Below are 20,824 nucleotides of genomic sequence, written 5' to 3'. Positions count from 1 at the left end.
TAAATGGGGGTTGGGGTGGAGGCTTTCTGTTTTTGCACAAGATTTCCTTATGAGTAGTGTAAAAATGCTACGAGTTTGATATTAATATGGGGAAAAGACATCCTTTTTAATCCTTTCAAAAGAAACTCAGTTTTTGGTGGTTTGTCTGGCAATGCAAATACAGTGAAGTAGATTTAAAATCTCCCTTCTATACCCTTTCTCAGGGTACAGAAGAACTGATCTGCGAGAACAAAATGTCTTGTCACTAGTGTTGTGAAAAAATATTCAAACATCTGAAAAACCTTTCCTTCATGATTTAAGTTAAAAGTAATGAAAATAATACACGCTTTCCTGGAACTCTTTCAAATACTTATTCACCTGAAACAATATCTCAGGGAGGCTTTGTTTATTGTAGTCATCTCTAGGTGACTTGGCAGTTCTGTAGAACAGTGGATGGTGATAGAAGAGTGATCATTGCCTTCCCTGATGACTGTGCCCAGAGCCCTGGAAAGCCAGGCTGACTGTTGCTAGTGCTATGAAGGGAGATGGTGCAATGTGTGAGGAGGCATTTGCTGCTGGTAGAGATGGATGAGTTAGGGCAATTTCTTCAGAAAGCTCTCAGCCTTCTGGCAACAGCAGAACTTGGGGACCCATCTCTTCCAGTGCCTTTCCTCTCCCTGCTCTTCCTCTTAGGGGGACAGGGAGCTGCTCTTGCTCAGATGCAAACTTTTATGCTTAGGGAAGCAGAACTAATTTTTGCTTGTACAGATTCAGAGCATCTAGCTTGCTCTTGGCTACTTAGCATTTAAACTTAATTTCATTACATTTTATGTATGTGTTAGGCTTCTTGTCACTTATTTAGCAAGAGAAACAAAGATGGTGTGAGCAGTCACTCCAGTGAAGAAATTGAAGACGTTTGCTGCAGGTGATATGTACAAAATTATGCAAGTGGTAAAGCTGTTTGATGTGGTTCCCTTGCTTCTCCCCCTCAATAGTGTTCAGAGTATGAAGACAAGGATTCCAGCTACCTCTGTGTAGGGTCTGTAAGTCCCAGTTGTAGCACTTCTGTTTCACAGAGAACTTGTAATGCAGTCTGCTGGTTATGAACAGTCTTGGTGTTCACATATAAAACTGCTTTTATTTAACTTATTATCATATATATGTCTTACTAGTCAAAGCCTTTACAGATGCTTTTTCTTCTTACAGCAATTCTTCTGAAGGCGTGAACCTTGTTGCAGGTGAGCATCTTTGTATATTTGGCAAGTGGAAACAAAATTAGTCACATGTCTTGCTGCCACGTTTGGTTTGTTTACATTCCAGCCTGTATGCATAGATTACAGATGTCAACATGATAACACCTCATTTGGAGAAAAAAACCTTCAGTAAATACACAGCAGAAGTATTCATACTTAAATGGACTGGAAGTTTATCACTGTTTGAAAAACTCTTATTTACTATTTAATTACAAACACAATTTCATATCCCAGACAATGTTGTGATATGTTTAACCCTCAGAGTAAGTCCAGAATCAAATATAGCTTCAATCAGAATTTCCATTCCCTGTGCACTTTTTTCAAAGCAAGAATTTAGACATAAGCCAGTTGTTTTTTGCTGCAAAATTTTGAAGGCTTTCAAATCCCAAAGACTGGAACCCAACATTATGTGAAACTTTTTGCACAAGATTTCAAAGCCTATGAAGGACAGAATCAGTCAATACCAGAAAACTTCAGGAAAAAAATAATTTATGACACTCAAGCCCACAGAAATTAACTACATTAAATGGGATGTAATACTGTGTTGATATTGAAATCCATTTGCTTAGGCACATAGTTTTTAAAAAAAGTATTTTCAATGTAAATGAAAAATTAATAAATGTCTACTTAGAGATGTTAAAACTTGTTCAATCATTAATTTATCATTAAAGATGATATTACAGCTTATTTCAACTCAGAGAATAAGTTGGAGAAAATTTGAAAAAGTAGGCAATACATGTTGTTACATTGGTAAGTTGTTTGCACAGCAATCCGTTTTACCACTGACGATAAATGATCAGAATTGAAGTAGAGGGCAAGGCCATGTCACTACTGTGGGTGTTGGGGCTGTTGCTGTGACCTGAATGTGACAATCGTCACTTTGTACAAAAGCACTGTTAATGCAGTGTCCCTGCATGTGGCCTCCTCCTGAGGTGTCTCCAGTCAGGCAGCAGAGCTCAACAAATTCTGTTATTCCTAGGTCCTGTTTGCTCACAGCTGGCTCAGGCGACACCATTTTTTTGAAAAATAAACATGCTTAGTTAAAACAAAGAGGTTTGTCCTTTTGTTAATTTGTATGACAATTCAAGAATCACATTTACTGAAATGTAATTTACATTTTCAAAGTCAGTAACAATAAATGTTCAATGTGTTTGCACAGTTAAAGATGATGACAGGCAACTTCTGAATATAGAGCCAATACCTTCGGAGCAATTGCTGGACACATACAAAAGGAAGATTGCTGATGAAGGAAGACTTTTCTTGGATGAATTTCAGGTTTGCCATTGGCTGAAAATATACCACAGATTTGTAGCCAGGTGGTTGGAAGAATTCTGTTCAAGAGAATTCTTTTTGAAGTATATGCACTGGTTATCAAGAAAGAAAGACCGAATCTAGAAAATTGAGTGAATTCTCATCTAAGGTCAAATAGGCTTCAGTTAATTTTGCTACTAAGCTCTCCTTATTACAGGATGATGGTACTTTTTTTTTTTTTTTTTTTTTTCCTGAAAGTGTTTTTCAGCAAAAGTATAAAATACACAGTCTAAATACTTTCCATTCCAAAGTACCTTTTAATGCATATTTTTAATACTCTCTCTTACTGCATAGCCATGGAGATATAAATAATTTATAGTTGTGGAGACATGTATGATTTATGTTAAGGGAAAATAAATTTGTTTTTTTAGATATAAGAAATATATGAAGTAGTACCATGTGAAACAGAATGTTATCTTCCAGACTCAATAGTACCAAATTTCTTCCATATGCGTTTGACTGTAAGTAGAAGCTATTTTAAATATATGCTTACCTAATAAAAGTAACATTGTATTTTACAGAGTATTCCTAGAGTTTTCACTAAATTTTCAATAAAGGAGGCCAAAAAAAGCCATAATCAGAACAAAAACCGTTACATTGATATCCTTCCATGTGAGTATTTGCTACAATTTTTGCATGTTTTATAAATATATATTTTTATAAATAGTTGTTTTCTCAGTGCCTTGAGATAATATAGTTATTTTGTTTTAAATGATTTAAACAGATGATCATAACCGCGTTGAGCTCTCGGAGATCCCAGGAGACCCAGGATCAGACTATATCAATGCAAGTTATATTGATGTGAGTGACTTCTACTGAAAAGAGTTTTAGGCACTGTTGAAGAAACTCTGTAGTCTGTACATTTCATGCATCAAACACCTCTGAGGATTTCCATTCGGGTTCTTTTAATCTTTGTAATGTATTTGGTATTACTGAACTGTTGCATACTGAATTTAAAGTTGTAAATCTTTTAGAGGGGAAGCATGAACAACTTAAAAGTTTTTAACATTGTACTTTTTATAGGGCTTCAAAGAACCAAGAAAATACATTGCTGCACAAGGTAATTTTTAACCTTAAAAGAATAGCTTTGCTTAATTCACCCATTTTTTGTTAGAGAGTAGTAAAAAAGTATTAGTAAATTTAAAGAAAAATTGAAAATCTGGCATTTTGAAATTTAATATGAAGAAATTGCCAATGAGTTTTTGCTTAGGGAATTTTGTGAAGTTGAATAGATTGTACTTCAAAGGCAGATTTCTCATGATGCATAACTTTACACCAAAAGTTTTCAGATTTCACAGCTATGCACTAAAGATATATATGAGACTTTTAAAATGCTGTAGCCTAATGGCAGCAGTCATAATGAAATCGAGTGTGTGGCTGTTATTTGTGTGATCTCTGGTTAGCTTTTCAGACTGCATGGCTAAGCATGTTAAGAAGGCAAGTGTTTTTTCATGTAGCTGCACTCTGAAAAACTCCCTTGAAATATCTCCTGCTAGGCCCCAAGGATGAAACCACAGATGATTTCTGGAGAATGATCTGGGAACAGAAGGCAACAATTATTGTCATGGTGACTCGCTGTGAGGAAGGAAAGAGGGTGAGAAATATCCATCCATCCATCCATCCATCTTTCCATTCTTCTTTTGCCTGAAAACAGAATGGGTTGCTGTGCTGTGGTGAATTACATTTTCTTCTTAGTACTTTGTTTTCATTCTTTCCTGTTCTCTCATTGTGGCAGAACCTTTGTTGGAAAGCATGGCAAAACAATGTTGCCTTATGCCATTACTAGTTTTATCAAAAAATGTCACTTTAGTCACAGTTGTTAGTACCGGAGGGTGAGCTTCTCAATTACAGCTAATAAATCCAGAAAAGGGCTCAAGGTAAAACTCTAGCTCCTCACAGACCTGTCATAAAAGGTATCATTTGTATTTTTCTCCCGTCTATTATCTTCTGATATCCTGGCAATGCCCCCAGTAAGTCCTAGACAGAATATTTTTTTTATCTGTTGTCTTTGTCCTTCCTTTAACTGGAAGGTTGGGTGCTTCTGGCTTGCTTTTGTTCCTTATTCCAGGTACAGCAAGAAGAAGGGGAACTGCTGTTTTAGCTGCTTTTAAAGATGAAAAGATTGGCTGCGTGCAGATTTACAGCATCCCCAAGTTGATGTTATGGGCAGGCAGGAGCAACGTCCCTCACTGAAGACTGAAAAAGAAGCCATAGAAGTAACTGCAAACTTTTCTACAGCCTTCAGGCAACAGCAACAGTTAGCTATTCACTTTTTCAACTAGTGTACAGGATTTTTTCCCCACTTTATGTTCCAAGTTAAATTCCATGGGTATACACTTCAGGTCAGAGACCTGAACTGTTGGAAATTTGGAATTATTTAGCACTGACTTCCTAAGCAGTGACAGCCTTTTCAGGAGAGGACAAGACTGGTGACAAGTTGGAAAAACTATACTGAACTGCCATCTATTTTAAATCAGACTTTCTTCTAGCTCTCAGCTCTCTGTTGTCATGCTCCTCACCTAACTTTGTATCTTCACAGAACAAATGTGCCCAGTACTGGCCCTCAATGGAGAATGGATCTGCAACCTATGGGGACATCATTGTGAAGATCAATGAAAGTAAAACGTGTCCAGACTATGTCATCCAGAAACTACATATCACAAATGTAAGTTGATTTTGAAGTGTAAGACTGACTGGAATTGGAGTGTCTATTTGGAGTCTGTAGGTATCGCTGAGAGATCCTTTCAAGAGGAGGAGTCAGCTATCAATGGAAGATGGTCTACTGTTTTTCCCTAAGGAACATATAGTTTAAGAGAAAACTTCTTAGATGTAGGTGTCATTCCTTAAAGGAAATATGAGTTAGAAATATATTTCCCAACTTAAAAATGTATTTTCCTTACTACTCTGGAATCTACATTTAAGAGGAAACTGTTAATATGATGTTAAGCATGGAAAACTTAATATACTGTGGTTTCTGTAGATATTTAGCTTGTTCTTTAAAACAGAAATTTTAATAGATTATGTGTATCTCAGCATAACCCGCAAGTAAAACCAATGTGACTCATAGAGCACCATTGTCTACCCTCATGATAACTGTACAGTGGGACAATTACAAATTCTGGTAATCTCAAGTGCTTTAATAATCATGAGCATTTGGCTATGTGTAGAATCATTGAGGGTGGTTAATTGCTCTCTTATACATCTGAAATCATACTAGTTGCTTTTGCATAATTGAGAACAAAATTTGCCATCTAAGGTTAAATGCTCCTCAGGCTCTTTGCGAAAATATTGCAGTGAGGGTAAATGGAATGTAAGTCAACTAAAAGCATTAAGACTCAAAGAGTAAATCTGCTGACAGATCTTCAGCAAAATAGCCAAGCAACAGACTCCACCCATCTTGATCCATGATTACAGCTGAAATTTCCTATTCTGCCGTCTCATGTTGCATTAAAATTTAATCAGGAAGTGGTCTGATTGAAAGAAAGTTGTAACTTAGTGTGAAGAAAGTGAGAATATCAGGATGTTAAGAATTAACTACTAACAAAACATTGCTCTGTGACTAGAAGAATCTGACATTAGAAATGAGAGATTGCTGCAGGTTGAGGACTGATATTTTTAGAGCTGTCTGCTCTCTGTTCAGCTGACATCATATTAATATAGATAAAACTGATATTGGTTGTGGAATTTAAGAGTGGTCCCTGGTGAGAAAGTGGAGACTTCTGCAGTTCTGGTGGAATAGTGATGTATAATTACTGAAACAATGGCAAATAACGGTATGAATAACTGTGCCACAACTGGATAATTCAACTTGGAGTAAGAATTTGGGGGTTGATTACTGGGGAAATGTCCATATAGCCATACTAAATCTTGGCCAGGAAAAGAATGCCGCTGAGACATCTTTCTCATTTTGTTTTATAATTGAGGTTATCAAAATGTATGCCCTCTCTTTTAACCTAGCAGCAACATATAAAAGTAGGACTCAAGACTTGACATGCTTTAAGCTTTAGTCAAGTGACTTGACAGAGTCAGTCTCATTGGAAATCATAAGTTTTCTTATATCTACTTCTAAACTGAAGTAAGCAGAGCTATACACTGGCCAGGTTGTTTATGAATAGAGTGGGGGAGACATATTATACTCTGGATCATAGGCTAACCTGAGAAAAAGGTATTTTTAGCAACACTTTGAACCTCCTGCTTGTCCTCTGTTGGAGTCATTGTGATTCCTCATTCATGGATATTTTTAAATTAAAATTGAATACGAAAAATGCTGTAACCTGAGAGATCATTTGGATTACAACATTACAGCACACTGTTTGAAATTTCTGTTTCAACATTTGATGCCTGTTGCCCTCATTTTTCTTCTGCTTTGTATATCTGCACTTGATTTTGGCTTTGTGTGTGTATATATATTAAAAAATCCCACACTTTTTCTAGGGAAGAGAAAGAACAGCTGGAAGAGATGTCACTCATATTCAGTTCACAAGCTGGCCAGACCACGGAGTCCCTGAGGATCCACATCTCCTTCTCAAACTCCGACGCAGAGTTAATGCTCTTAGCAACTTTTTTAGTGGCCCAATAGTAGTTCATTGCAGGTAAATATATATTGCTTTTTAAAAATGTTGTTAATGTTAAATGAACACAAAGTAAAGCTATTCAGAAAAGGGAACTGGCAAAGGTATTCGGCTGATCCTAAATTTTGTGACTTGATTACTTGAGAGTGCGGCAGCCACAGATGTGTAAAAAGGCCTGTTTTCTGAAGGATCTGAATGATATTTGGGTCACTAAAACCTGAGGATACACAGATTTTGGACTTTTGGAAAGCAGCCAGATAAATGTTGGGCTACTCTGGCTATAAGCACCATGTTTGGCAATATTTGCCTTACTGTTTTCAGAGGCTTCATATCCAATTATTACACATTTGCACTCTTGTTCTCTCACTGACTGCTCCTCTTTCCGAGTGGGACTGGGAGGTGCTATTCCCTTTCAATAACAAAATCCTTTTGTGCTTTGCAGTGCTGGTGTTGGGCGCACCGGGACGTATATAGGAATTGATGCCATGCTGGAGGGGCTGGATGCAGAAGGCAGAGTGGATGTTTATGGCTATGTCGTGAAGCTGCGTCGGCAGCGGTGCCTCATGGTTCAAGTAGAGGTATCTTGCTAAAACTCCTGTCACTTAGAACTCTTCTTTGCTAGGGCTTCATCAGTATTTCTCAGAAGTGTGCTGCTCAGTCTTGGGTACTGCTATGGTTCAGTTGAAGTTGTTGATAGAAAATATAGCTCTGGAAATTATTAAGAGAGAGAAAAACTTCCTTAGAAACTTCAACTTTTAAAGTTTAGGCTTTAAAAAGGGAAGCCAAGAAGAACATTTTTGATTTGATAATCCAGTTTTTGGCATACAATTCACAAATGCAAAATTGAGCTTGCATAGTCAAACTTAATTTTCAAATTCTAAAAACTGTCTGTCTAGGTGGGATTTTCATTTGGGTTGAGAGTACAACAAAAGTTACAGACTGATGCACTGCATGTTTTTGACTTATTTAAGCGTTTTACAGATCTGTCAAATCTTAATTGAATATTTCTTGAAAGACATTACATCTATTGGCAGAACACTTTTCATCCAACACTCTAAATGTGATCCAAAATGTCTAATTGGGAAGTCATTCTCTTTTTTAATACTTACCTTAATGCCTATTTAACAATAATGCTTAATATTATCAGCAATAATAACATCATGGGAATAATAGTTTCTTATAATGTTTCTAAAAAGTGATATATTTTTTTAACTCTTTAATAACTTCATTTTTAAACCCTTCAAATGGGAAACACCAGTCACAGTACATCCTTATCCATCAAGCGCTAGTGGAATACAATCAGTATGGAGAAACAGAGGTCAGCCTCTCAGAACTGCATTCCTATCTTAACAATCTGAAAAGAAAAGATCCTCCAAGTGATCCTTCTCTGCTGGAGGCAGAGTTTCAGGTAAATAAAGATCACATTCTAGTGTCCTTACCTCCCACTTACATTAGAAGGTGCCTTGCACAATAGTCATAAGATAGAGATACCATATATGATCACTTCTGTGATATTTTATTTCTCTATCACAGAAACAGTGTCTTTACCTTCATGAAAAAAGCTGTAAATTAATGAAATTTTATTCCTGCTTTTGATGTTAATATTTTTAACAAAGATAGGGAGCATAGAACGATTACTTGTGTCTATGTGTGTGATTTCCTGTGCCATTGTACATGATATAGCAGGCATTTTTAAACTATAGTCCAGATGTGACCAAAGCTTAAAGAATTAAAGGAAGATGAGAGGCACTGGGAGATGAAGACTGGCCGTGGGTGTCCAGAGGACACAATGATCCCAGGAACATTTTAATCAAGCATAATAGCAAACATCCTCTTTCTTTAGAGATTACCTTCCTATAAGGGGTGGCGGACACAGAACACTGGAAACCGTGAGGAAAATAAAAGCAAAAATAGGAATGCCAACATAATTCCGTGTAAGTATTTTCCATGAATCTTCCTTTATTTTATATTATCTTTTTTAAGAAAACTTACTAAATTTTGAAAAATTGAGGGCAGCAAATTAACTGAGATGTATTTGATTGATTAATTTTCTCAACACTGTAAAATTAGAAACTTCTTATAGTGTTTTAAAAAGGAAGAGATGAGTTTTTAAAAATGTGAATTATTTGGAGCGTTTATTTCAAATAAAGTGGCCTTTGTCTGTTCAGTCTGTTGTGAAAGGACTCGCCTTTTTCTATCTGTTTCCCCCTGCACATGTGGGGGCAGCCCACCTCTAATGATCAGCAATGTGGCATGACAGTGACACTTTGTCTCATGCAGATGACTTTAACCGCGTGCCAATCAGGCATGAAGACGAATACAGTAAGGAGGGTGAACATGATTCAGATGATTCCTCAGATGAGGACAGCGACTCTGAAGAATCAAGCAAATACATCAATGCTTCTTTCATAACTGTATGTATTTAGAGGATCCACTATAAATATTTCACAAGCTTTCAGCTAAAACTATATCCTAGCTTGAGCTCTTATTCTCTTATTGGCTTCACAAACAGAATAGGATTTACCTGAATAGGGGAGAAAGATCTGACAGTCAATTGACGAATCCATTTATAGTTTTAATCATCAAAATCTTCTACGTTTTGCTGCAGTAATAAGAATAATCGTTTTCCCTTGCATGGTCTTAGACTGTGCAATCTCAAATAGTGAGACTAAACATAGAAACGCTTTTTGTGTGTGTTATGTTTAAAACCACTAGCTCTCAGACTGGCCTCATGATAACGTGTAATTCTGTTAGTGGGCATCTGCCTATGTACAATTTGATCTATGTTAATATTTTCCCTGTTAGTGAAATGTGAGCGTAGTTATTCACATATACAGGACACTACTAGTGAAAATTGGGGCCACTAGTTTTTTGGTATCATATATACCTCCAAAAGAAGGAGAGCAGATATTGGTCACTAATGAAGTGATTTTAATGGCATTGCTAGCCAAATGTGATTTACCAGAATCCTTTAAAATGCTGCACAGTTAGAATATGTATTCAGAGTAAATGTATTTTTACTTTTGGGTAGCTCAGTGTGAACTGACTGATGCACCAACTTTGTGTAGTATAAACTCAGTTTCTTAGGGTCAAATTAATCAGTTGTGCAGAATTAAATGTTTCAGCCCTTAAAAATATGCTTTGTAGAAAATGGCATTAGTATATCTTGTTGTCAATCTGGAAGTGATACTGTTAGGAGGATTGAGTTTAATGTCATTTGGCTCGTAGAATTCCTGTAAGACCATTGTCTACTGTGATAGGCACATTTTCCCTATAAACAAAACAGTTCATTAGTTTATTTCACTGAGTATTCTTTAAATGACAATGAGTTTTGTTGCTTGACAATCACATTTCAAATAAATTTCAGAAAAAAATATTAAAACTTTCTTTTATAGGGCTACTGGGGTCCGAAAGCCATGATTGCCACACAGGGACCACTGCAGGAAACTGTCTCTGACTTCTGGCAAATGGTTTTCCAAAGAAAAGTCAAAGTCATTGTTATGCTGACAGAGCTGAAAGAAGGAGATCAGGTGAGGGCATCATCTTCACACTGACATATTAAGGGTCCTCTATATGCAAAGAAAACACTGCACTGCACTCTCTCATTCTCTTCCTCCAGTTAAGTGTGTGTTATAGGATGAGGAATTTGGATTTACAGTATAATTTGTTCTATTATTTACTTTCTTATTTTACTTTCTAATGAATTTTTGAGGGGAAAAGTGTATGATGCTATATTTTAAAATACAATAATGCTCCTACTATTTTAAAGTCAATACTTTCTGTAAGTGCATATGGAAGATGAAAGAAAAGGAGGTTTGAATGGTAAGCACTGACTTGTACTTTTATCCATTTTAGGAACTCTGTGCACAGTACTGGGGAGAAGGAAAACAAATGTATGATAGCACAGAAGTTCAAATGACAGATGTCAACTGTTGTCCTAGCTATACCATACGTGCATTTGATGTTACACATCTGAAGGTAAAAGTTTCTTTGCAAATTCCAAAAGGAAATTTTAAATTTGTTTCTGTTATAAACTTAGCCTAAAGAGAAGGGACGGTTCCCACTTCATTTAGCTCCTGCTCTAAGAAATGGAAGTATTTTTATTTTCCAGACCAGCAGCCAATCATGATAAATGCTATAAATAAGCTCAAATTCCCATTTAGTGAATTGCTGAGGTGGTGGTAGTGGAGTCTCAGGAGGTCAGCTGTCTTTTGTACATTGAGCAAAGCTCAGATGTCCACTACCACGTATTCATGAGGTAGAACACACACCACCATGCGGTTCCTCAGGAACAGAATTTTTCTTTTGTAAATCAGCTGCAATAGATGTACTACATGAATCTTTATTTTAACCTGAACATTGACTACATCTCCACTGCTGTTTTTCAGACGAAAGAAACACAGAAGGTTTATCAGTATCAGTATCACAAGTGGAGTGGCTTGGACGTTCCAGAAAACCCCAAAGATTTAGTCAACATGATTCTCAACCTTAAACAAAAAGTCCCAGCCAGACCAGTCACTGAGGACAACAGGAGTACCCGCAGCGTCCCGCTCATCGTCCACTGTCGGTGGGTCTGACTTCAACATATACCTTAACCTAGTTCTAAGTTTTGGGTATACATAGCAACCCCAATTTTGGGATGCCTACCTTTTCCCACAAGCCTTTACCTGTGTCTGGAGACTCAGCTGGCCCTAGATTCCTTGAATTGCTCAAACCTGACCTTTTTGATTGTAGTGGTGAAAGGTGAGCACACGTATCTTCAGCAAGCATGGACACGGAATAGGTGGTCAGAGCTAGATGCTCTTGCCTGGTACACATAGTTTGAGAAGAAATGCTAGGTCAGAGTGCTCTTGTAGCATACTACTAATGAGGATCCAGCAGAGCTTTTAGGTTCATCTCTTGCTCTAGGACATAAGACCACTTTTTTAGGACCATTTCCAGGAATGGTCCTGCCTACCATCTAAAGCAGAGGATAACCCTGCTAACAATTGTTGAGACTGTAAGACTGAAGTTTCTAATTTCTCTCTTACCCCTGAAGTGGCCACATGAGATCCAGGTATCCTCTAATCTAGAGCTATCTTGTGTGTGTCCTACAGATATTCTTAACTGTAACAATTTCAGTCCAGTAAAAAATGTTTTGGAAATGTAATTCATTATGTAGACTTTGAAATAAATCTAACATTTAATCAGAAGACTTGCTAATTTTATGTTTTAAATTTACATGTACATTTTACATCATCTTCTAGTGATGGATCACAGCAGACTGGTGTGTTTTGTGCTTTAATGACGCTCTTGGAAAGTGCAGAAATAGAAGAAGTAATAGATGTTTTCCAAGTAGTAAAAGCTCTTCGTCGTACCAGGCTGGGAGTGGTCTCCACCTTTGTAAGTAAATCTTATGAATCACCAGAAAAAATTATGAGATTACTTATCATGGTCACTTGTAACCTTATGCATAATTTCTGCATAGGGAACACTAATTCTAATCAGGACATTCACAGCCACTCACCACTATTTGGGAATTGGCCATTGCTGATAAGAATGAAGGAATCTGTGAAATGTTCAGAGCTGCAATTCTATAACACCTTTGTGGAAGGGTACATATTATAAAATCACAAATTGCATAAATTGATGTTTCTGCAGTTGCTTCAGGGATGCATGTGTACAGTGTCCCTTAACTTCTGCAGTTAGGAGGCTAACTCCATTTCACAGGCTAGCAGCCATTGACGTGTTTTGTTTAAATCACCCCAGAGGAACTGTGTCTCTGTGGCATACACTGTGCATCTACTAACAAACCACACCTAGGTGCCATCGATGTGGGGCAGGTTATTAGATTACTTTCCTACACTCCTTACAACACATGTTGTTTACAACTTAGGCACTGTAAAAGGCATATTTTTGGTACTTTGTAAACCAAGAGGGTACTGAGTGACAACTTGGAACGTTTGATGCAGGCAGTTACAGAGACATTACATACACTTGAAATCAGAATAAACCATAGAAGCAACACACTGTACGCCAAAAACTGCGGAAGCTGCTTCATATGCAGTCTTGCATGTTCAACTACATGGTACATTTCAAAATTTAAGAAAACAGAGAAAGAACAGGCTTATTCTTGGGCTCTGACCATTTCCTTCATACTAACTTCTTCTCTCTCTATTTAAGGAACATTACCAATTTCTGTATGACACCATTGCCAGTACCTACCCTGCACAGAATGGACAAATAAAGAAGAATAGCCAACAGGAAGATAAAGTTGAATTTTGCAGTGAAGTAGAAAAAACAGATCAGGAAACTGATTTGATCACTATTGATCTTATCCCAACAACGCCAGAGGAAAATGAGCTTTCTGAAGTATGTGGTGATTCTAAGGCTGCAGATAGCACTAAGGGAATAGAAAGCTCTACAAATGGCCCCACAACTCCAGTTCTAACTTAAGAGGCTAAACTAAAAAAAAAAGTGCTTTTTCATGTGCAAAAAATCATAAAATAAGAAGTATAAGGTTCTTCCCACCTTTTTTTTTTTTTTTTGGAAAATGTTTACTGTTATATCAGTTTTTCAAAGGTACAAATTTAAAGGAATACTTGAAACTTGTAGACAGTGACAAAGAACTGTGAAATTTTAATTTTTGTGTAGATTTGCATTTAATACTTCTTCAGAAACCTTTTCACTGTTTTTATACATTTTCTTTTAAAAATATGTACAGTGTAATACTATACTGAGAAGAGGAAATTTTTTGACTTCTGTAACAAGGAGAGAAGCAACTCAGAACAAGATCAGTGTGTTGCAAAACTTTGGGTCTGTCTTCAAAACTATCAGCAAGTAAATTAACCCAATTGGTAAGCATATATTCTAGCATTTCCAGAGAGCTGACCAAGCACTGCTTTAGTGAGACTCCGTGGAACTTGTGGGACTTTGCCAAACAGTTTTAAGGACTTATCATTTGCATCATGTGACAATTCCAAGGAGTTCAGATGTATGGAGAATCTGTAAGTCCTCCCAAATCAATGTGGAATAGAAATGTTTGCATTTTTCTAACTTGCCTCAAGGTGTCCTTGTTGCTCCATATATATCAATCTGAGAGTTCAGAGAAGAGTTTGGAAATTGGTATTTGAATGATTGCAATGATTCTGATAGAAAACAGAGTCTGTTTACTCTTAGAGCTTAAAATACTGCGTGCTTGCACATTTATTTCTTATGCTTACTGTTATTTAAAGGGACTGCTTCCATGAATGCATCTAACCTGTTTTCAGAATTGGAAAATATTTAGATGCTTTCCCCCTAAACATTGTAGATTTTAATTGGTACAGGATTTTTTTATTTCAATATGAGGTTTTGTATGTTACAGTTCTGATATTTTTACTATTTCTTGCTGGATTTTAGCCTACTGTTTTTAGAACAAATAAAAACCATAATTGATAGTTGACAAAGTGGAAATTATTTTATTCTATTGGACTCTGCAAACCGATTATTTTATTCTAAATCTACAAAACCTTGTGCTGTCGCATACATGGATAAAATTTACAAGTTTCAGTAGGAAAACACACCATTTAATTCTTATAAAACTGTGTGTGAATGCAGGTAAGAGTCATGATTTGCTCATTACAGAGGAAGGAAACTTCATTTTTCATTTGTTTTAAGTCATTAAAGGAACAGTCACTCAACAGATTCAGTGCTCCTAGTTTATCACTGCATATTCCTAATCTCTCCTTACAAAACATAACTGAAAATACTTGAGAGCCATGTAAATAACATGTAAATACACAGTCACACTTGGTTAAAACATTAATTTAATTTTACTGTTACTCTAGATCAAATATTTCATTCACAATTACCAGCTCAGACAAGTGCTTCCTGGCAGTCCTGCTTGAATAAGTGGCAGCAAACAGTCACAGAGGCAGTGGGATTCCCCTGGGCTGCCCGCTGAACTGCCTTTTCAGCTGAATCTGTGTTAGGGGATAAACTAACAAAGCTGAGGGGGTTACCTGTGGAGAAAAAGGTCTTGAGACTAAATGTGAAGATAATCTAAAAAAATCGTACGCCCAAAGCCTGTTGGCTATTTTTAGAGGAACATGTCAAAATTGCAAATTTTTAGCATACCTTTGAAGATCAGAAAGATAAAAAGCCTTGGATGCAGATCGACTCACTGGTGCTCATTGGATGACAGAGAACAATTAATTTCTTTTTCTTCTTCTAAGATTTGGCCACTGTAAAGCCCTTCTAGCTAGTTCAGGTAGTAAAATAAAGAGGTCAGGGCAGCTACCTATTGGAAGGGTGTGGGAGACAGAGGCTAGTCACACTTTTAGGAATAACTGAAAATGTTTCCCAAATCAAAAATTGGGCCCAAATTTTCATTTTGTGTAAATCTGAGGACACTCATCCACTTAATTCCTTGAAAAATGGTTCTGCAGCTTTTTAAGCTCCTGCAGTACCCAGGCTGTAAAAATTCTGGAGGATTTTCTTTTGCTTAAATTGTTTTCTAGAATGATTTCAATGTTCATTTGACTGCATATTAAAAAAAAAACCAAAAACTTATACCAGTTTAGCACTTGATTTGTGCATGTATTTTGAAAGAAAAGTCCTGAACTATGTTAAGTTTTGACTCACGTATATCTTCACTATTAGCCTAATCAGAGAAACAAAGCCTTATGTTAAAACTGAGCTCATGTGCCTCGTGTAAACCACTTTGGGAGTAAAGTTCCTTATTGGCACAAGAGGATAAACTGAGCTCTTGGCTTTTAATTATTTTCAAATTAAATAACATTTTGTACAATTAAATCTCATTAAATCCCAGTTGTGACAGTTGAGCCTGACTTAACACAGCTTAGAAGTTCTGATTGCTTCTAGGAACTCTCTATGTATGTACCAGGGATGGTTTTTTGCCTTCTCTATTGTCATCTGAATTTCAAAAATCCACTGGGTGGTGACACAGAACTTGTGGTCATTATGGTCATTATGCTGGATGCTCCGTAGTCACTTGGATTAGTCACTTGTAGGCTTAATTTTAGGTCTCCCAGCAACACAGTGAAGCATACTACATGGGAGGCATGAAGCCCAAGCTAATAAACTCTGCTAGAAAACTTCTGGCTTTGTTAGGGCAAGAACAACATTGTAGCAGGCTGGAGACTTGGCATAGCCTAAAAGGTGAGAAACAAACATGCGAAAAAAGATGCAAAACGTTTATTTTCTCAAGTAGAGCTAAGCTGCACAAAGACTGATAACAACTGCCTCAAGCTAAGACTTAGCTGCTGCTCGGAAGTGTTTTATGATCTGAAGTCCAGGATGAAAATAACTAAGCAACAGATCAGCTGGGAGACGACTTTGAGCAACAAACGAGGGTAATCAAGGGCTTATGTGACTAAAGAGACTGGATTTCTCCCACAATTTTCTAGGTAGAAGCTGATATAAAAGTGGGTATGGAAAAGCAACAGTGCTGTGTTAGCTGAGTCTGGTGTGGGAAGATGGGGGAGTGGAAGGATCCCAGAGTCTCCACAAGATTCTGCTTCATCAGGTAACTGCAGTGGGGAATGAACTGTGTGTTTGTTTTTGTTTAGGTTTTTATGTTTGTTGTGCTCTGTAATGAACAAGGTAGTTATATTAAAATCTTTTTCGGAGGTGGTGCATTATGAATATCAGTCACGTCATGGTTCCCAAGATAAATGTTATACACCACAAAAAATGGCCAGTACACTGAGCTGTGGTGCCCAGGGATGCTGTTCAAGGAGGTGTTTGCTTTCTTGCACCGCAACTTCCACTGCTGTGTTTGGGCTCTTGCAGGGCGTGTTTGTGCTTCTCCTTCTCCCACACACACACGCAGCCAGCATCCATGAACTCCCCTCCTCCGCTTCCAAGTTGGCTGGTGGTGCTGGAGCCCACAGTCCCTGGCAGCAGTGAGCTCATGGCCTGCTGGGATGGGAGCCCTTTCTCCCCCTCGCTCCAAACTGAGCTGCTGGGAAGGAGCTGGGGGATACACGTGGGAGCCTGAGGGGTTGAACCAGGCTCAGAGGGTGCATGCTGGCTCCTGCTCCACGTCTCACTGCTACTGTCAGGACATCACCTTGGGTGGGGGGAAGTTTGCCAGAGGACTGAAGCAAGCAATGGGTTTCAAGCTTTTCTGCAAAACAGGAAACCTGTTAAATCTTGTACAAGAGGCACAAGCAGAGCTGGATAGTGAGTCTGTGACACATGGCAGTGGAGCTAGGAGCTACAAAGGGAAGTCAAATACTAACATCACGAGCTGTTTGTGTGAGATGCGAAGAAAGTAAGAAACGATAGTGGCTCAAGACAGGTGTCTCATTAAGCTGGAAATTATATCCTTTATTTAACATTCCTCAGAAAAACTCTCCAGTAGCAATGCTTATCTCGTCGACAAGGCATCTTGCTTTTGTAAACGCCCAGTTTTTTTGACGTTGTACATTCTCCAGATTGCCTCTAAAAGAATATCAGAAGGTCCCCGAGGGCTCTACATGCTGTACCACAGCTATTTTTCCATACGTAAAGCAACTGTTTGCCAAGAACCAGCATGCTGTGTTTTAGACTAGGGAAAACCAAAATAGAAGAAAAGAAAAGTTTCAGCTACAGAGTACAGCACATTTCTATATACATCAGCTCTACTTAACAAAAAATGTAAGTCTGAAGAACGGAACCCAATAATTTTAAAGGTACAACAAAGTTACAACAAAATTTTTTTACAAAAGCTTTATATGTCAACCTTTCTTTTCAATGCAAATGAAAGGATGATGAGTACAAAATGCTGAGCAAGTTTATATTAAAAGATCTCCTTTATAGGGACAGTAAAATAATTATTTAGGAAGGATACTTAGTACAAGTTATTGTAAAATATTAGTCTCATTGTTTTAACCTTTGTGAAAAACAGGGTTTTAATAAGTATTATGTCCTCAGACTCAGGATTGTCAGCATCAGCAATGCATAACATTACTGAATTTTTGAAATTAACATAAAAAACCTTTTTCAGAGGCAAAGGCATATAGTTATTTACAGCTGGGTCGTCTCTTGAATCCCACAGCTGTGCAGAACCATGGCTGGCAGTACTAATGTAGTCGTGTGACTGTCTAACATACAGAGAAAAAAATAAAAAGGAATTTTACTTTGGACTACTTTATCACTCAGTATCAGATTTTTGGTTTTGGAGATGAAACCTCGTAATAGGCTTGACCTTGCCTGGCAGTTAGCTGAGACCTAGAGGTCACACACGAGTATTCCACAGTCCTTGGTGTAGACCTGGTGTATTTTCAGAGCTCAGCCGCCAGGCTGTGCTAAAACTCTTCAAATGCCTTTTGCCCTGTTCCCAGAGCTCCTGCAATGCATTCTGCTTGCTCCATTTCAGTAACGTGGAGCCATTTGAGGTAATGAAGAGGTCATTTGTTTATACAGCACTGCAGAGATTGGGTCTATCCAAAACCAAGCACTAGCTGAGAGTGAGGGAGTGTGTGTGCGTGTGTGTGCGCACGTGCGTCATTCATAGCCTTAAGTGTGAGATTACATCCTCAACCAGACATCGATGAGTTGTTGATTTGGCAGCTGCTCAGCTTAAAAAAAGAAAAATAGGAGAAACAGGGATGATGCGGTGGGCCTGTGCTAACTTTTTTGTGGGGCAATGCAGCACTGAGACAATATTGGATTGTGTCGCTGATGGGCTTTATAAGAGTGGTCTTCAAAAATGAATTTGCAAAAAATAAACTATAGATGAGGTGCAGGAGACTGCATGCATACAGGGTGCTTGTGTTGTCACAGACTCAATTGGTGCTGGCATCAGTGGCTGCTAAAAATTGTCAGCTCTCCTGATGTTGCAATATAAGTCAGTGTGCATGTTCTTCAACTGCAGAGAAAAATGGTAAAAAAAATGACAACAGAAAGTTACCACTGGCAAGACATTTGGCAAGAAGTGGCAATTTTGATTTTTGTTTTTTTTAAGAAAGAAATAATGACTAATTTTCATCCTAGTTTACTAATGTTAATATGTCATTTTGAGAATAACAATATCTTGTTCTAAGTTTAGCACTGTACTTCCTTTTACTCCTACTCTTTTCTGAAATATTTAAATATATTATTTTTAATATATCATTATGTCATTGAAACCACTTCAAGACTAGAACAGTTCAGTATCATTAAGTGTTTCCTTTTTCTATGCTGCTTTCTTAATATAATTTTTATTCAGCAATAAAATGAAATTCTGACTTAATGTATTGATTTAACATAAATAAAATTCTCACTGAACAGGAATTCAATTTCTTAAATGGCATTAATAAATTATTGCATGAAGAGTTATGTCTCCTTCCAAGACAGCAAGGCATTTCCACTATCAAGTAATACCTTGCCCTGCTCCAGTCACAGTGGAAAGACTTTCTGTGGCTGTGCAAGGCAGACAAGGCTTGCAGCTCCGCCCCCTGCAGCAGATAGTGCTACTCTCAACTCAACAGTCCAATTAGTCAGAGTCTCTGACCTTTCCTTTTGTAGCTCTTACTTCACTTACTCAACGTATTTGAATATTTGTATCAACTTTCTAGGTTTTCTCCTTATTTGGGATATTTAGCATTTCACTGACTTGAAGAGCTCTCTCTTTTCTGCAACAGCCTTCCTCTCCCATCCCAGTCCCTATGACGATCCTCCCTGCTCCCTTCCCCACCCCCAGGTGCTGGGGAGCAGCAAGAGCCAAGTGCCCTGCCAGGGAAGAGGAGCCCAGCTGTAGAATGAAGCACAGCTGACAGGGGCAGGACAGCACCCAGGTGGGAACAGTCCCACAGTGCCCAAATATGATGAAGCAGAGAAGGTTTGGTGACAGTAACCAACATCAGACAGCAGTCCACTGCTGGCCAGGCATGTGCAAAGCGATGGAGCAGGTCTGAGGTCAAGGAGCCATGGTGGTTAACTCAGGCTCAGCCACGAGCATGGTCAGCTGCAGGAAGACCTACAGCACAGCAAGTCTAGGCAGGGCTCCTTACATTAATGCCTCTTGTTTCCTGGACTGTGTCAAGATATAAGCTTTTGTTACACCTTCTTCTCTCAAGGTCTTGGACTCCACTTTAGAGTTGCTGGCTGTATAAAGTGCCCATGCCACCTGGCTAGACAATATCATAGAATCATAGAATGGTTTGGGTTGAAAGGAACCCTAAAGATCATCTAGTTCCAACCCCCCTCCAATGGACAGGGACACCTTCCACTAAACCAGGTTGCTCAAAGCCCCCTCCAGCTTGGCCTGGAAGGCTGCCAGGGAGGGGGCAGCCACAGCTTCTCTGGGCAACCTGTTCCAGTGCCTCACCAGCCTCACAGTAAAGAACTTCTTCCTTAGATCTAATCTAAATCCACCCTCTTTCAGTTTAAAAGTTGTGGAGGTCGATCACAGAATCACAGAATCATTCAGGTTGGAAAAGACCCTTGGGATCATCCAGTCCAACCATCAGCCCTACTCTACAAAGTTCTCCCCTACACCATATCCCCCAACATCTCATCTAAACAACCCTTAAACACATCCAGGGATGCTGACTCCACCACCTCCCTGGGCAGCCTATTCCACTGTCTGACCACTCTTTCTGTGAAAAATTTTTTCCTAATGTCCAGTCTAAACCTCCCCTGTTGGAGTTTAAAGCCCTTCCCTCTTGTTCTGTCACTAATTACCTGTGAGAAGAGACCAGCACCAACCTCTCTACAATGTCCTTTCAAGTAGCTGTAGAGAGTGATGAGGTCTCCCCTCAG

General features: G+C 38.2%; 1 protein-coding gene across 13 annotated transcripts in view; it reads left to right on the top strand.

The window, feature by feature from the left end:
- PTPRC (protein tyrosine phosphatase receptor type C) overlaps nt 1–14,541 on the top strand; it is a 65,833-nt gene extending 51,292 nt beyond the window's left edge. For all 13 annotated transcript variants that reach the window (XM_074876740.1, XM_074876739.1, XM_074876736.1 and 10 more), the window contains 17 exons: nt 1,186–1,217; nt 2,392–2,507; nt 3,065–3,155; nt 3,268–3,344; nt 3,567–3,603; nt 4,040–4,137; nt 5,083–5,208; nt 6,978–7,135; nt 7,557–7,692; nt 8,373–8,522; nt 8,958–9,048; nt 9,395–9,528; nt 10,510–10,644; nt 10,970–11,092; nt 11,503–11,681; nt 12,361–12,496; nt 13,277–14,541. In XM_074876740.1, coding sequence (XP_074732841.1) covers nt 1,186–1,217; nt 2,392–2,507; nt 3,065–3,155; nt 3,268–3,344; nt 3,567–3,603; nt 4,040–4,137; nt 5,083–5,208; nt 6,978–7,135; nt 7,557–7,692; nt 8,373–8,522; nt 8,958–9,048; nt 9,395–9,528; nt 10,510–10,644; nt 10,970–11,092; nt 11,503–11,681; nt 12,361–12,496; nt 13,277–13,549 — 2,092 coding nt within the window. In that variant the 3' untranslated portion in view covers nt 13,550–14,541. The remainder of the gene's footprint in view (nt 1–1,185; nt 1,218–2,391; nt 2,508–3,064; nt 3,156–3,267; nt 3,345–3,566; nt 3,604–4,039; nt 4,138–5,082; nt 5,209–6,977; nt 7,136–7,556; nt 7,693–8,372; nt 8,523–8,957; nt 9,049–9,394; nt 9,529–10,509; nt 10,645–10,969; nt 11,093–11,502; nt 11,682–12,360; nt 12,497–13,276) is intronic.
- Nucleotides 14,542–20,824: the final 6,283 nt, after the last annotated feature.

This window comes from Strix uralensis, chromosome 8, assembly GCF_047716275.1.
Source record: "Strix uralensis isolate ZFMK-TIS-50842 chromosome 8, bStrUra1, whole genome shotgun sequence".
Lineage (NCBI taxonomy): Eukaryota > Metazoa > Chordata > Aves > Strigiformes > Strigidae > Strix > Strix uralensis.
This window is presented reverse-complemented; position numbering and strand designations above follow the sequence as displayed.